At 31.3% G+C, this 16,334-nt stretch overlaps 1 protein-coding gene across 1 annotated transcript; it reads right to left on the bottom strand.

Annotated features, from left to right (window-relative positions):
- Positions 1 to 7,013: 7,013 nt before the first annotated feature.
- On the bottom strand, positions 7,014 to 8,069 carry LOC149538586 (uncharacterized). Its single transcript, XM_089802871.1, has 2 exons — positions 7,542 to 8,069; positions 7,014 to 7,196 (listed from the first exon to the last, which is right to left on the bottom strand). Exon 1 carries the CDS (start codon positions 7,880 to 7,882, stop codon positions 7,559 to 7,561), a length of 324 nt encoding a protein of 107 aa, XP_089658997.1. The 5' UTR covers positions 7,883 to 8,069; the 3' UTR covers positions 7,014 to 7,196; positions 7,542 to 7,558.
- Between the last annotated feature and the right edge of the window lie 8,265 nt (positions 8,070 to 16,334).

Consider the following 16,334-nt stretch of genomic DNA (forward strand, 5'->3'; position numbering starts at 1 on the left):
GACTTCACCCTCAATCAGTTTTGAATGATAGAAAAATCCTCTAATAAAAAAACATAAATTTTAATCGAAAAATACTTATGAATAAAATAATGAGATCTTTCATTTTATTTGGTGACTTATTCATTAGATGCTTATCATAAGCCATTTCATGAATAAATTGATATATTGTCCACAAAAGACATTGTAACAAAAGCTTTAAATATTTCAATGCATGATAAATCTCAACATATCTTGTCAAATACAATGTAACAATCCAATTTATATTTGTTCTACTATTATTAGTCGATAGACTTTTAATGTGGGATTTCCCTTGTATTTTGTTGCCAAAAAATTTGTCTTACACTGTAAAACTACCTTAAAATCTAAAAAATAACCTTTATGAAATCGTGAAACCAATTTGCGATAGTGAGAAAAGTTATTCACAACAAAGAAATCAATGGTCAATATTATTTATTTCTAGTTTAAATTGTTATTTTGACAATAAAACTTAAAAAAACTTGTTATCTATTTTTTTCTAAGTAAAATAATCAATAAAAGTTATTAATTAAAATTACCAAAATTAAAATACACAATAATAATATTCTTATTTTTTATAATAATAAAAAGATTTGTATTCATTGAGAAATATATTTAAAAATACGTTTATTTTAACAATAAAACCAAAGAAATATAAATAATATAAATAAAATGATAATATCTCCACATTTTAAAAGACTAAATAAAAATAATATCTTCAAAAAGTTTATATAATAAATTTATAATTATTTTTATATTAAAAATTAAATAAATATTTTCTCCACCTTTTTTATTAGACAATAAAAAAAAAGAAATTTTGTTATAATTTAAAGAATAAAGAAAAATCATTTATTTTATTAATTAAAAATACTAACATAAAAGTTAATAATAATAACAATCCTAAACCTATATAATAAATAAATAAAAAGATTTGTGTCAATTGAAAAATATATATAATTGATATCTTATTTTGAGAATAAAACAAAAAAAATCTTATTATCTATTTTTAAAAAATTCAAATAATCCATAGAAATTATCTTTTAATTAATTAATCAATAATATTTTGAAAATTCTATAAAAATAATAAATATTTATATTAATTGAAAAAATATTAAAATAGTTTTTTAACAATAAAATCAAACAAAATCTTACTTTTTGTTTTTTATTGACTCAAAGAATAAATAGAAATTATCTTTTTTATGAATTAGAAATAGGAAAATTTACATAAACAATAATAATATTTCAAAATTTCTATAGTAATAAATAAAAAAATTGAATTAATTGAAAAAATATAAAATATAAATAAATTTATAATATCTTCACATTTTAAAAGATTAAATAAAAATAATATCTTTAAAAAGTTTAAACAATATCTTTAATTACCTTTTATTTAAAAATGATATAAATATGTTCTCAACCTTTTTTATTTTGACAATAAAACACAGAAAAACTTGTTATAATTTAAAAAATAAACAAAAGTAAACTTTTTTATTTATTAAAAATACTAACATTAAAATTAACAATAAACAAATTCTTAAATTTCTAGAATAATAAATTTTAAAAATTGCATTAATTGAAAAAATATTTAAAATATAAATAAAATAATGATATGAAAGAGTTTATCTTTTTTAAGGTAAATAAAAAATATTTTTATTAATTGAGAAAAAAAAATGATAAATCATAACATTAAAAAATTAGATTTCTTGAGTTTTTTGAATTTTTTTATTTTTAAAATAGGCATAAATCCATTAATGTGGAACTCTCACCTATAAATATATAGACATTGTATTTCAAAGAACCACAAATCTGAGAACACTCACGCACTAAAAGGTACCCGACATAATCATTTGAAGGAAGTTCAAATTTGATCTTCAATTATCATTTTTTTTCATTGTCTATTTTTTTATTGTGTAAAGTTGTCAACAATTTATTTAATATATTGACTATTGTCTTTGTTGGCTTTTCTATAGAAAGGATTTACATTTAGGGTTTCAAAGTAGCAAAGGTACACAAGGTTCAGACATAAAGAGGTATGTATTCATCATTCAATCTTTAGAGAAACTATGCCTTTTATCGTTCTTCTATTTCAATGAATTCCTCATAATGTTAGGGAATATTTACATGTCTTCTATCCAATGCTCTCCAATTTCTCTTCGTTCAACTCTCAATTTTTTGTATTTTTTTGGACATTCTACTATTTTCGAGTAAGTCCTTTCAATGTTTTTGTTGGTGTGAAAAGAATATTAGGTATTCCTTAACTGGTACACTTAGACTAGCCACTACCTATTTCCAGGGTATAATTTACGTTTATTACTTTACCTACTATCTTTTACTTGTAGGTTATAGAGAACAATCAACTACCTCATCTATTATAGACATTTCAAGCAATGACTCTAACAAGGATACCCCAACACTGACTAAAATGTCAACATTCATGAATTGGAGGGGAAATGGCAAAAATAATATTATGATTTTGTCAAACAACTTTCTAGCAACTTGCACTGAGATTCTTGATCATGTCATTCAAATAAGTGAAAATGAAAATGATATACACCACATTGAAATTACCACTATAGAAGAAGCACTGCCCAAATTCCACATGACATGTGGAAAATTGGAAGCATTTGATGATCTCTTGTGGAAGTTAGCTTACAACAAGTACTATAACATGGGTAATGCATCAAAACTTAAGTTTGCATTTCAAAAACTTTTCTAATGAATTTAAGGCCATCAAAGTATACATAAGTGTTTTAATTCTTTTGATAATGAAGCACATAGTTTGTTAGATATTATAAATAAGTGAACTTTCACAATAGTCTATCTTCTTTTAATGGTTTTTTTCTTTCTGCTTTACTTCAAGATTCCTTTACTACAATTGAAATAAGACTTTGACTTGTAGAAGGTTCTAAGGTCCCTTCAAAACTTGATTGCTAGCTTTATTACAAAGAATGTGTGTGTGTGTGTGTGCGCGCGCGCGCGTGATGCTAGCACACACTTATATTGAAACCTTTTCCAATATTCAATTTTGAATATTCTAAAAAAGTGTGTGATTGTGCAACAAGTCTGTTCTGATGGTGAACATTATTGAAACTATAAGTAGATAAGAAAAATCACATATTCTTCAAACTTGTATTCTAGTTGCAACATTTGAAGACACTAAGCTTGCCAGCAAATAATACTCTGCAATTTTTAACTTTCTTGTACTAAATAGTGGAATTTTTTTATAGATATCTAATACATCAGATTGTATGATAGATTTATTTCTTATCCATTACTTATATCCTATAATTTAATTAACTATCTAAACTACAAAGTAGACAACTGCTAGAAATAGAAACCCAATCAAAATCAACATGGTTTGAATAAATGTTAGGGTATTTCTAATTAGTTTAAGAAATAGGGTTTTTCTACCCTGCACTCATTCCTTTAGAACAAGGAGACTCTGAAGAAACATTGGTATTATCAAAATCAAGGTTTAACTTTTCCTTGAACTATTATGATCTTGCTCCAATGTCCTTGAGGATTTCAGCCTTTGCATTGATAGTATTGGCATTCTGCATGAGAGGTGATTTAGTCCTTCACATTTTGTTCTAGATCATTGTTAGATTCTTTTTCTTGTGTGCTCTCATCCTTTCCCTCTCATTCCTAGAGATGGTTTAGATGGCATGTTGCCAACTAATATTAAGGTTGTTACATTTCTTTCCTCATTCAAGAAAATTCCATAGAATGTTGGATATGAACAGAGAATTTTTTAAGCATTCCACCAAATTTTGAATTTTTTATGTAGTTTCTACTTTCTTCCTAAATGATGTCTATAGTGGATCTCGAATTTGTGAAAGTTTACTTGCACTATATTTTGACTTTCACAAATTTTTCTTGAAGTATTTTCTTGTTGAAAATTGTTTTCTTCCATTTCCCTATCTCATGCCATTTACTTAGGGAGCCTACCCATAAAATTCATTTGTTTCTTGATCCAACCATATTTGAAAATTTCATATTTTTATCAACAATGTTTTCAAGGACCCATGTCCAGTTTGTAGTATCATAAAAAATATATTTCTTTGAATATACTGATAGGATTAAAGCTTTGTTTGTATCCATCCTCATGAGTGATTCATGAATGGCACCCACCTATGTTGGTACATGATCTGTTTCACATTTATCCCTTAGATTTATATAGCTCAAGTCTCTAATCACAAAGTATTATTTGTTGGCATGCTTAGTGTCTCCAAATGTTGTAACTAGAATGTGAGTATGAAGAATCTGTGATTCCACTTATCTACTGATGGTTTCAATAATGTTCACCATTAGAACATACTTGTTACACAATCACGTACCTTTATAGAAAATTTAAAATTGAATATTTGAAAATATTTCTAGCATAAATTGAAGGTTAGTTTTCTAAGTTTTAGAAATCTAAGCTCATATATTAGCAATATAAGAGAGCTAGCAATATGGACACAACATTGTGTGTGTGTGTGTGTGTGTTCTTTGTAATAAAGTTAGCTACCAAGTTTTGAAAGGACCTTGGAACCTCGTACAAGCCAAAGTCTTATTTGGATTATAGTAAAGGAATCTTGAAGTAAAATAGAAAAAAATACTTAAAAGAAGATAGAATATTGTGAAAGTTCACTTATTTGTAACATCCTACAAACTATGAACTTCATTATCGAAAGCACTAAAGTACTTATGTACACTTTGATGGCCTTAAATTCTTCAAAAAATCTTGTGGAATGTAGACTTAAGTTCTAATGCATTGCCCATGTTGTAGTACTTTTCATAAGCTAACTCCTGCAAAAGATCACCAAATGCTTCCAATTTCCCACATATCGTGCGAGATTTGCACAATGCTTCTTTTATAGTGGTAATTTCAACATGTTGTACATCATTTGTGTTTTCACTTATTTGAATGACATGGTCACAAATCTTAATGCAAGTTGCTAGAAGGTTGTTTGACAAAATCATACTATTATTTTAGTCATTTCTCCTCCAATTCATGGATGTTGGCATTTCAGTCAGTCTTGAGACATCCTTGTCAAAGTCATCACTTGAAATGTCTTCAATTTTCTGAGGTGGTTGATTTTTTTTCATAACCTGGAAGTAAAAGATAATGGATAAAGTAACAAATGTACATCATATCCTAGAGATATAGAGTGGTTAGTCTAAGTGTAATAATTAAGGAATACCCAATACCCTTTTCACACCAACAAAAATATTCATAGGACTTAATTGAAAATAGTAGAATACCCCAAAAAATACACAAAATAAGAGTTGGACTAAAGAAATTGGAGAGAATTGGATAGAAGACAAGTAAATATTCCCTAACATTCAAAGGAATTCATTGAAATAGTAGAACGAAAAAAAATGTTTTCTCTAAAGATTGAATGACAAATACATACTTCTTTGTGTCTAAACCTTTTGTACCTCTACTACTTTGAAACACTAAATGCAAACCCTTTTTACAAAAAAGCCAACAAAGATAATAGTTAGTATTTTAAATAAATAGTTGACACTTTACATTATAAAAAATAGACAACAACATAAACAATGATAATTGAATATCAAGTTTGAATCTCATTCAAATGAATGTGTCATATAACTTTGAGTGTGTGAGTGTTCTCAAATTTACAGGCGGGGAATGATTAATTCACATGCATGCACCAGAATGAATGTTTGATTCAACTCCTTTGATGGAACTACATATTATTCTCTCTTGATAAATGAATTTGTAGCTTGACAATGTCACTACTAATATTACTTATGTACTAAACTTGTCAATTATTATGCATAGTAGTCACTAGCACACTCATCCCCTGAATCGCACAACCATTTACCTTTTCATTCTCCACCATGGATTCTTAACCTTTCTTGTTTTCTCATGGATGTAGGTACTTCTTTTGTCCCATCCTTTACCACCCTTTCACACCTCATATTTCTCTATTAAAGCCTCAAGACAACACAAATATGTACAAAAAAAGAGATTTCATACATTACAAAAAGCTACTCTTCATAGCTACATTCTTCAAACATTGGCTTCAACAACCCATTGTAATATAGTTTTTCACAAATTTCTTATTGCATGATAACAAATATTATATGTAATGAATTCAAACATATACAAAATATTACTTTGACATTTAGGGTTATTGCATATGCTTGTACCTAGGAATAAATATATTTGACTTTATATTTGACAATAACAATCAATGTCATGTCGAAATAGTATAAATTCAAAATTCCAATTCAATGACTATGACAAATGTATTGGTATTAAATTAATGTTTACTAATTTGACATGTATACAAAATAAATATCAGATTCACAAAGCGTACTTATTTTTCAATTTTTTGTTAAACAATCTCATTCTTATTATATGATTATGTTTCTTTTTAAGTAGTCCAGTAGAAAATAACAACATCAATTTTAATCAATGATAATAAAAAATACTCTAACACAGACTTTGTACAATGATACATTGTTACTATACTGACCAAAACAATGTTTACATTTAGATCATGCGTGACAAATATTTTATATTAATAAATTAATATTAATTAGTTTACTCATTTAAAGAATTCTAAATAGATTAAATTTTATTATAAATAAACAATTATCAAATACACAGTCTCAAATTGTCTATCGATTGTTCCCTTGCACCTCCTATGACTCCAAATACTAGTTATTAACATTATAAATTGCTTAATGATAATATAATATATAGAGAGAGAGAGAGATTGTTTTGCCATTCACACAAAAGGATAAGTTTATGTTGGTCATTGTTAGTTAAGTCCTTAAGTAGATTCTATAGGAAAAACTAGTACAAAGCCATCTCAACAACTCAAAGCTTACAATATGCCTGATTATATCCATTCTACCAAAGTTGGCTTTCAAAGGACTTCATTTCTTATATCTAGCCTCTTGGATTGTACCATGATATTAAAAGACAGACAGTTCATTTTGCTACTCAATAAGAGAGCATAAGAATTAAGATACATCCATTCTACGAAAATTCAGTAAGGACAAAATCTCAATTTCATCCCACATATCATATTCCCATGTTTTGAGCTTTGCAAATGATGTTATCAAAGAACATGGCATCACCTGTTCAACAGAACAATTATCATATACAAACTTGAAAAAATATCTGCCTGTATCCATTCTGTGATATCTTGGGCGCATCCCTAATAGCACATCTCTTAAATCAATAATAAAACAAAACAAACCAAAAAAATCTTATTTCAAATAAGAACATGAAAACTAAGATGTATCACAACATCCCATATCATGTTTCCTCATATTTAACTTCAAATAAAAACATAATCAAAGAACAAGAAGTCACCAAATGATAAAAAATCTTGAACCAAGAAAAGCCCAAACTTGAATCTAATTATTCAAAAAATAATCATATTCAATCTTATTACCAGGATTATGAACATAACCAGTTATAACTGAATCCTCAAATACAATCTATACAAAACCAGTTATAAACATATTTCATGGCAGTAACAACAAATGAGTTTACTTACAGAGATTCAAATTCTATTTAATGGGGTTTTGACAAAATCCTTTTAACCCATCTGCCAAAGCTAAAGCGAGATTTGTGAGACGCAGGGGTGGAATCTGTATCATGAGATTTCCGAGCATGAAAAAGCTCCGTGTGGGTTTCAACCGATCCAGTGCTTCTGCTTTGAAATAACTTTGTAGAAGATCTCTGTTCCTCTGTGGGTGCTTCTGAGTATTTTGAATTATGGGTAGCAAAAGAAGGCCCTGCTGCATATTTCTTGTGGGGATTCGAACCCTCGCCCCATACGATCCCAGAGGATCCCTGCCTCCTGAACGAAATTTCTGACCTCCTCAGCAACGCCATTTCAAGATGAAGATTGAACACACTGCACGGAAGGGGATTATGAAAATGAGAGTTTTGGATGGAAAAAACAAGATATTTGAATTCATATTATATATGATTTGCAACTCTCAATGCCTGCATGTTTTTGCATGAAAGTCATGGTTTAATTTGAACAAATTCAAATTTGGGTGGAGCATTTGAATGGTCATGCCGCCTCACTGTTGAGCTTTGGGATAAGTATTGTTGTGTGGAGTACCTCATTTCAAACATGCGTATGGGAAAGAGAAATACAAGGTTTTACTCAAGATCATCATAGAGATTGTATTTTTCTAATGTGGATTTTAAAATGTGGAATATGTTGGATGCATGGTCAAAGATGTGATTAATGGTTTGGATGACAATAATTGTTTTGAAAAGTAGAGTTTTGGTTTTGAAATATGTATAATGTTTGATGGATGATTTGATGGCTAGAGGTTGGTTTTGAAATATGTATAATGTTTTAGATCAATGGAAAAGATTTAGTGGATTATGTGGATAATAATAATGTGTAAGGTTTGGATTTTCAAATATGTGAATATTTTGGATGAACGGTCAAGATTTTGTTGATAATATTGATTATAATAATTATTTTGAAAAGTATTTGCTTTGAAATATGTGTAATATTTTGGATGAATGGTTATCTAGATCATATTGATTCAACAATTGTTTAGAGATTTGTAGAAAATGTCATATTTGTTGATTATCGACTTTCAAATTGTGTCATATTTTGAATGAATGACCATTTAAATGAAATTATTATTTATTGTGTTTAAATTAATTCGCACCATTCTTTGGTCAGCAAATATGAATGGACAAAAGAAGTTGTCCCTAGTCTATATTTCTGATATGTCAGCTTCTTGCAAGACACGAGGGGTAGGTTTACATAATCTCCAATCAAAATAAAGCCTTTGGTGCCAAATTAGTTTGGCAAATGTATGAAAAATCTTCTTCAAAATGGTGTCTGCTTATGCAAGAAAAGTATCTAGATAGCTTGGAATCCTCTAGAGTGTTTACTGCTCTTGACCCACCAAAAGGTTTTGTTATATGAGATTTTATGATGACCTCTCAAGAACTCATTACCTCCTTGTTAGTTCATGTTTCTTAGAGTCGCCATTTTTATTCTTCACCTTTGGTTTACTCTTGTCTTCAAGCATTTTTAGTTTGGACCATTGGTTCTATCAAGAGTCAAATGCAAAATGAGTTATGATAACATTTTGATCTCTTTCCAACCTCATTTCTTCAATTCATCTTTTCATCAAGCTAATTGTTGACCAAGTCCTCCTTTTAGAAAGCTTGATCATGAGTGATTTATCCAGAAACCATCTTGCAATAAGTTTGAAAGTTTCTTAGTATCGAATGTAGTCTCCTTTGTACCCCTTGAACTTGTTTTACTCATTGTACCAAATTCGAATAGCACTAAGCTGCCTTGAACTCTTTGTACCCATTGAACCAATTCACAAGTTCAACGCTTTGTCGGTTTTTCAAAGATCATGTTCCTTGGTGGGCCCAATTCACATGTCGTGTATACTCATGCATGGAGGATATGCAATAGTTGAGTGCCTTGTCATGTATGACACAATAGTGGGTGATGTCATGATTTAGAGTTAAGTGCAAGCAATTAATGATCAGAGTAAGGTCATCATAAATGATCACGTTGGAACCTTGATTTAAGAGTGCGAAAAATAAAGATATGGCACATGTAAAGGGGAGTAATCAATTAAAGTACTTGCTTCTCAGTTTAATGTCAGTCACTAATTTGTCTCGCCACCTTACCTTCGTAGCATGCCAAAATTATTTATGTCCTCCACATAAAAAATGATCATTTCCCATTTTCGAGATGCATATAAGGAAGGTTTCGTCCTTAAAAAAAAGGCATAAAATTTATTTTCTTGTCTGAAATAATTAGTTGTAGGAAAAACAGAAAGAAAGCAAGCCCTCTTCCATATTTATAACGGTCATCGCTCTTCAAGTAAACCTTCTGCTTTCCGATTATTTTTCTCCCACCTATTGAGCAAAGCATATTTGTGGTTGTTTCTTTGCTTTCAAATACAAGTAAAGCTCCTAAATCATGAAGCCCACACTGCACCTATTTGGGAATACTCGTAGCTTACAATGTAAATCCCCTATAGTAACTAACACAAACCTATTAGGGATTGATTTGGGAAGTGTTGCTGAGAGATTGTGTGAAAGACTTGTCATACCTTTTTTCTACTAAGGTGTTGGATACTAACCTCCTCATGGCCTCCACTTTCCCACTAGCTTACCCTTGCCCAAAACTGATTCAAGAATGCATTCATATGTCTAATGTGTCTAGAGGGAATATATTGAAGAAAGATAGAAGCATTTTGCTAAGTGTCAATAGGGAAACTGTATCTAGATTATTACACCTAGAAGAGCAACAATTTGTTAACCTTACTCCTACCTTGTTTATGGTTGATTTTTAGAACAAGCAAATGTGTATAGGAACACCATAGCAAAGAGTTAGACTGAATCTTTCTACAAAGATGGTTCTAGGCTACCCAAAACCTTGAAGAAAGGCCAAATGACCACTAAGGTCCATTATACAATGGTAGTACTGCATAGAATTTGTGGGTCTCCCGATGTCTTTGTTTTTGAAGAATGGATGTATTTCTATATTCAAATTGTGTTAAAGGGCTCACAATTTCTAGACTGTGTAGAATTAATAGCTAGCTCTCTCAGAGATCAATTGAAAGAGGCTCTCAATTTGAAAAAGAACTCTTTCATGTTGTCCTATTTGATGTACATGCTAGCTACCACTCAAGATTTATAGCATTTGCCTCATGAACCCTGGACTGAGAATATTACCATATATAACTATTGTCCCTTATTGCATAAAGATAAGGTTTTGGAAGATTTTAGAAGGGTCCATGACATCTTTCCTGGAAAGATGTGTTTTGATATGAAAAGCCCCTTGCACCATAGATTGTCCCATAAATCTCAAAAGCTCATTCAATCCTTCAGTAGCATATATATCCAATTCTTGAGATTTACTTATCTGAGAGTAGGAGATTTTGATGAAGAACCTATATGCCTTCCCATGTTTTCCCTTGACTATTTTTTTCTGGCAGAGGTAGCTCGACAATTAGTTGTTGTAATAAAAATAATTATTAGCTAAAGAAGCTTGTGATATTATTTTCCCTCTTAAGCTAGGAAAATTGACATGTGGAAGCATAGAAGATGCAGTGTGTATAAGCTCCGACTTGGTTAAATTTGGTTTTTGCTCCTATCAGGCTAGACCAGATTTTGATAGCAAAAGAATTATCCATAGCCTATTTGACACTCATGCAAGGATTGTGCATGTCCCTAATGTGGAAGATTTTTGGGAGGATTGTGCAAATGAGTTAGAGGTGGAAAGAAGGGACTTATCCAAGTTCACTATTACACAACTCCATCTTTTTCAATTGAAACTGGGTGTAGATATAACAGACATAGAAGAAGATAGAACAGATATCCCAACTACCCAAGAAACTGAACCTGCAAGTTATAACACAATTGCTATAGATTGGAATTTTAAAGAAGAGGATAATATCCTTGAAAGAACAACAAATGTGATTTAAGAGACAAATTCTTGGATGAGAATGAAAAAGGACACACGTATTAGTGACTAGATTGACCCTATTTCTAATGTTTCTCTTACAATTGCAAATAACAAAAGGTCATCAAGGATCTCTGAGAAGAAGATCCATAATCCCCCTCTTGTGCAAAAGGCTTGTTCTTGAAAGAGAAATAAAATATCAGTACCAGTAGAGCTCCATCAGGTGATCCAAGTAGATGGTGAGTTAGATAAAGACTTATGCGGTGAGTTTATTGATAACAACCAGAGAGTTCAAATGACTTTGGATTCATCTCCCCCAAGGATGCAAGTTGTGAACACTCCTGAAAAGGGTACTGAGTCACAACAAGATGTTACCACTCCTAACTGGCTTGTAGCTTTAGTAAATAGGAAGAGGAGTCTAGTTCTAGTTTCTTTCCCTGTTGATGACATTGTGAGAAAATATACCAACAAGGCCCCCAAACCTAAGAGGACTAAAAGCACAGCCAAGATACCCTTTGATAATGCAACAAGGAGAATTATAGCTGAGGTAGCCACCTACAATCAAAAAGAGGGAACAAATAAGTTTGACCTAAGTAACTTTGAAATCACACACACACACACACACACACACACACACAGATTTGGGGATAATGAACTATGAAACAAAAGAACACTGGGTAGAAACATCTACCAAGAAAATTGTGCTTTAGCCATAGAAAGATGGGATTGAAAAGAAGAAACTAGAAGCTAATAATAATGCAATGGCCAAATATAGAAATTCACTGAAAGGTCACAGTTCAGTCCCTGGTAATCAATCACAACTTGCCTTTGATTCTAGTGCTCCTAAAAATCAACAACTATTAGAGGATTTAAAGAAAGGGAAAATGATGATGTCTGTAGTTTTCAATTGGATAAGCCTAGTAACAAACCAAGTTGCTAAACTCATGCAAAATTTGCATTAGATTGTTTCTCTGGCTAGAATCACACTTGATAAATCATGTATTCAGTCTCTGGTTTGGAAAGGAGAAGTCAAGAAATTCTCAACAATGGTGATCCAATTGTTAGAAGTGGAAGATTTCAGACTAGAAAAGTTCCTCAAGGAGAACCCACTAAAACATTTGGAAAAAGGATTGATTCAAGTTCTGAGGAATAATATAGGTTGGAGGGTATCCAATTACACCTCTGTTATCTCTAGGATGCAATCATGTGAAAAAGAATTCATAAAATTGCTTGAGCATGTAAGCAAGGACTTTCAATCCATCAGCTTAGCTTTTTCCAACCCTCTTAAAGAAGGAGGTTTTGATGTAGAGATCATGATCAAACAACATGAAGAACGCATGAAGACTATAAAGGATAAAATTGATCTCACATTATTTGACTTCTCCAAGGTGGCCAAAAGTGAAGTAATGTCAGGCATGTGCACTCTATGACTTCCTAGTTACCTGGATATCGTGAATAAGATGAAGTTGGATGAAGACATTTGGAAAAATTGACTACAAAGCATCAAGAGCTTGAATACAACTACTATGGTTGAATTCATGAATGCCTTCACATGGAAGCTAGCACATGGGTAGGGTGATGTTGAAGATAAGGAAGAAGAAGAACCGCTTAACCAATCAGCGAATGATTAGTGTTATCTTTTAAAATACTTTAAAAAAAATCAGTTTCTATTTTTAAAAGTCAAACTCTGGGTTTGTGTACCCTTATGTTGGTTTTTATAACTACTTTTAATTATCTACGAATTGGGTTTTCAGGGAGATTCTTAAATAGTTTCCTATTTAAGTTTGAAACTCAATACTACTAAGGGTTGGCAATTTTATATGGTTATCATACTGTGACCAATTTTATCTAATTTTTTATAACTATGCAAATGTTTTAAATTTCCAGTATTATATCTTAACAATATTGTTCTTTTGAAAAGGAAAATGTTTAAATGTTCGAAGATGTTATGCTTTGAATTTGTTCTTTATTGATTTAGTATTGAATCGTCAAAATTCCTTTGATGTTGGATGTTTCTTTCCATATTAGATGAATATTATTTTGAATGTTTTCAAGAAGTGATTGATAGAGGAACTGTGAGTTCTCTCTGTGGTATGCATTTTTGTTTATTCAATTCTTGTTTATCAAATCATCCCCCTATCTAAGAATAGACGGGAAGCCTTAATACTTTTGGCTTAAAAGTAATTCAAATTTAAAAAATAGTTTTTATTAAAGATCTAATAAGGAAGTTGAACCTTACTAAAATCTAGAGAGGAATTGAAGAAATCAAGATTCCTCAACTGTTGGAAGCTTGCATTTGTCTTGTGAATTTAGGCATAGAAGTTTCTTTCTTTTTCTTTTTATTAGAAGACAAATCTATCCACCAATATATTTTTGGTGACTCTACTGGGGAATCGATCGAAGAAGATCTAGTATTTCACTATTTAAGAAGTTGATATTATGCTCCAATATGGTACTCTTGCATTATGATATCTTTATTGTTCTTCAACCCAATCTTGGCTTTAACGACACCCAGGAAGATATCATATCTGATTTGAATGTAGTGGCTTCGAGAGAAAGGGAAAAAAATCAACAATACCTCCAAGTAGCTAGAACACTAGAAAGAGAAGAGGAGATTGGTGAAAATTTGAGAGGAGTTCCTGCAATTCAAGATGTTGCAGTAGAGAATAGATTGGCTCAAGGGCCAATAAGGAACTAAATAAGAAAAGCCAAGAAATTTGGCTAAAAAGAGATTCACCAGAGCAAATAGAGAAAGATGTTTCACTGATGATGACTTTGAAGCTTTAAAATTGACTGATTTTAAACTTGATCACACTCACAAATGAAAAAAGAAAGTACAATTAGTAAGTAGATCTAATTCCCCACCACCATCACAACCTTCCCGAGTTCTACAAGCTCTTGATATTCCTACTAGTGTTACCTCCTTCATTTTGAATATCCAATCTCTGAACATCGTCCTACCAACTATGGCTTTTTAGGGCCAACAAAATGGACCTCTCCAACTTGGAGCAAACCTTGGAGCCATGCCCAAGGGTGCCAAAGATTTGTTGCCCAAATTTAGTGGAGATGGTAAAGTTTTAGTTGAAGATCATCTAAGCTCTTTTAAAGAAGCCTACAGAACTATAGATGTCCCTACTGAAGATGTTGTTGTCTAACTCTTTGTCCAAACATTTACTGATACAATTACCAATTGGTTTAACTATCTTCCCCATGCCTTTATAACTAATTTGGATACCATGACTCGTGCTTTTGAAGCACATTTTAAAACCCATAGTGATGGAAATTCTCTTCTTATCCAATTATCTCAACTCAAGAAAGATATGCACAAGCCCATCAGAGAATTCGTGGCTAACTATAACAAGCTTTTAGAAAGGATTCCCATGACTTCAAGACCAAATGATGAAAATTGGAAGGAATTCTTTATAGGAGAAATGCCCCCTGACATCTCTTTCCATATGAGAAGGAATGTGCCGATTAATTTGGCTGTTGCTCAAAGATTAGCCATCGAATTAGAAGATGACTTGATAATTGCAAGAAAATGGAGAAGAGATGTTCAAACCTCAAATCCTCAAACCTCCACCAGTACATAATTTTTAGTTTAGTTAGCGATGTTATCACCCTAAAAAGACAACACAGTAGACCTAGTGTTTACCCAAACCAATATTAGAATCAATCTCAGCAAAACACTTTTCCTATGTAGCAAAGAAGAGGTACTTATTAGCTACCTAGTCCTCAGAATAAGTTGCAGATTGAAGCTCCTCTCGATAAAGAGGTGATGTGTTCTTTTCATCTTACCATGGATCATGATGGTGAAACATGTACAAACTTGCAAAGGCATTTGCAAATGAAAGAAACTGAAGGTTGGCATGGAATTGTTACTGAAGTAGAATCAAACCCACTTGAAACAAGTACCTCACACACAATTTTTATAGAATATGATTTTGATTTTGATTGAAATGGAGATTTTTTGTTAGCCACAAATGATCACTCATGTTCTATGTTGACTAGAGGTCAAATGGCATCCAAATTTTCTCCTGATATAGGCTTGAGTTCACAAGGTATGAAAGCAAAGGATTCATCTCAACCTACCAGAGATTTTGCAAAGGTATGGAAAATGTTCCTCCTAAGAAAAATTTCACAAATCAAAGTTCTTCTACTTCCTTTGATATAATTTAGTTTTGTAAATCTTCTACTATTACTATATCTACTACTGATTATTTAAAAACAAACCCTAAGGAATTAGATAGACTAGTGGAATTTGTCAAAGGTGAATCATGTAATAATTCACAACTCATTGGGGAAACCTCTAATTCTACCAAGACACATGCCCCAACAAATGAACATATCCTAGAATAAGCCACAAACCTTGAAAATCTAATGATCCTAGAGATAGATAGTCAAGACAGAAAACCTGATCCTTTTTTGTATCTCTTTGTTACTAAATGGAAGGAAGCTTAGTAATTGCATCATAGACTCTAGTGTGTCTGATAATATAATGCCTTCCTCTATCACAAAGGCCCTAGGTCTGACTCTTACCAAGAATTATGGGAAATGCTACTCTATGGATGGTAAACAAGTACCTTTGATAGGCTAGGTGAAGGATGCACAGGTAGTCTTAGTGGCATATCCAAATAAGAGATTGAAACTAACTATCTTGGTAGCCAAGATACTAGTGAGTTATGGGATGTTACTTAGTCAAAAAAATTGCAGAGATATGGGCGGTGAGATAAAGATGGATTGGTCTTAGGAAATTATTCCTGTGGGTAGTAAGAAATTCTGTTTGACTCCCAAAGAAAAGAATAAATAAACAATTTTCCCTTTAGATGACCCAAAGTCTCACATCTTGTATCAAGAATGTCAATTTGGTAATTAATTTAT

This window comes from Cupressus sempervirens, chromosome 9 (genome assembly GCF_028749045.1).
Source record: "Cupressus sempervirens isolate cs-2001-9-10 chromosome 9, ASM2874904v1, whole genome shotgun sequence".
NCBI classification, from domain to species: domain Eukaryota; kingdom Viridiplantae; phylum Streptophyta; class Pinopsida; order Cupressales; family Cupressaceae; genus Cupressus; species Cupressus sempervirens.

Excerpts from the sequence above, each read along its gene's own strand:
- LOC149538586 (XM_089802871.1), bottom strand. The coding sequence starts at position 7,882 with ATGGCGTTGCTGAGGAGGTCAGAAATTTCGTTCAGGAGGCAGGGATCC.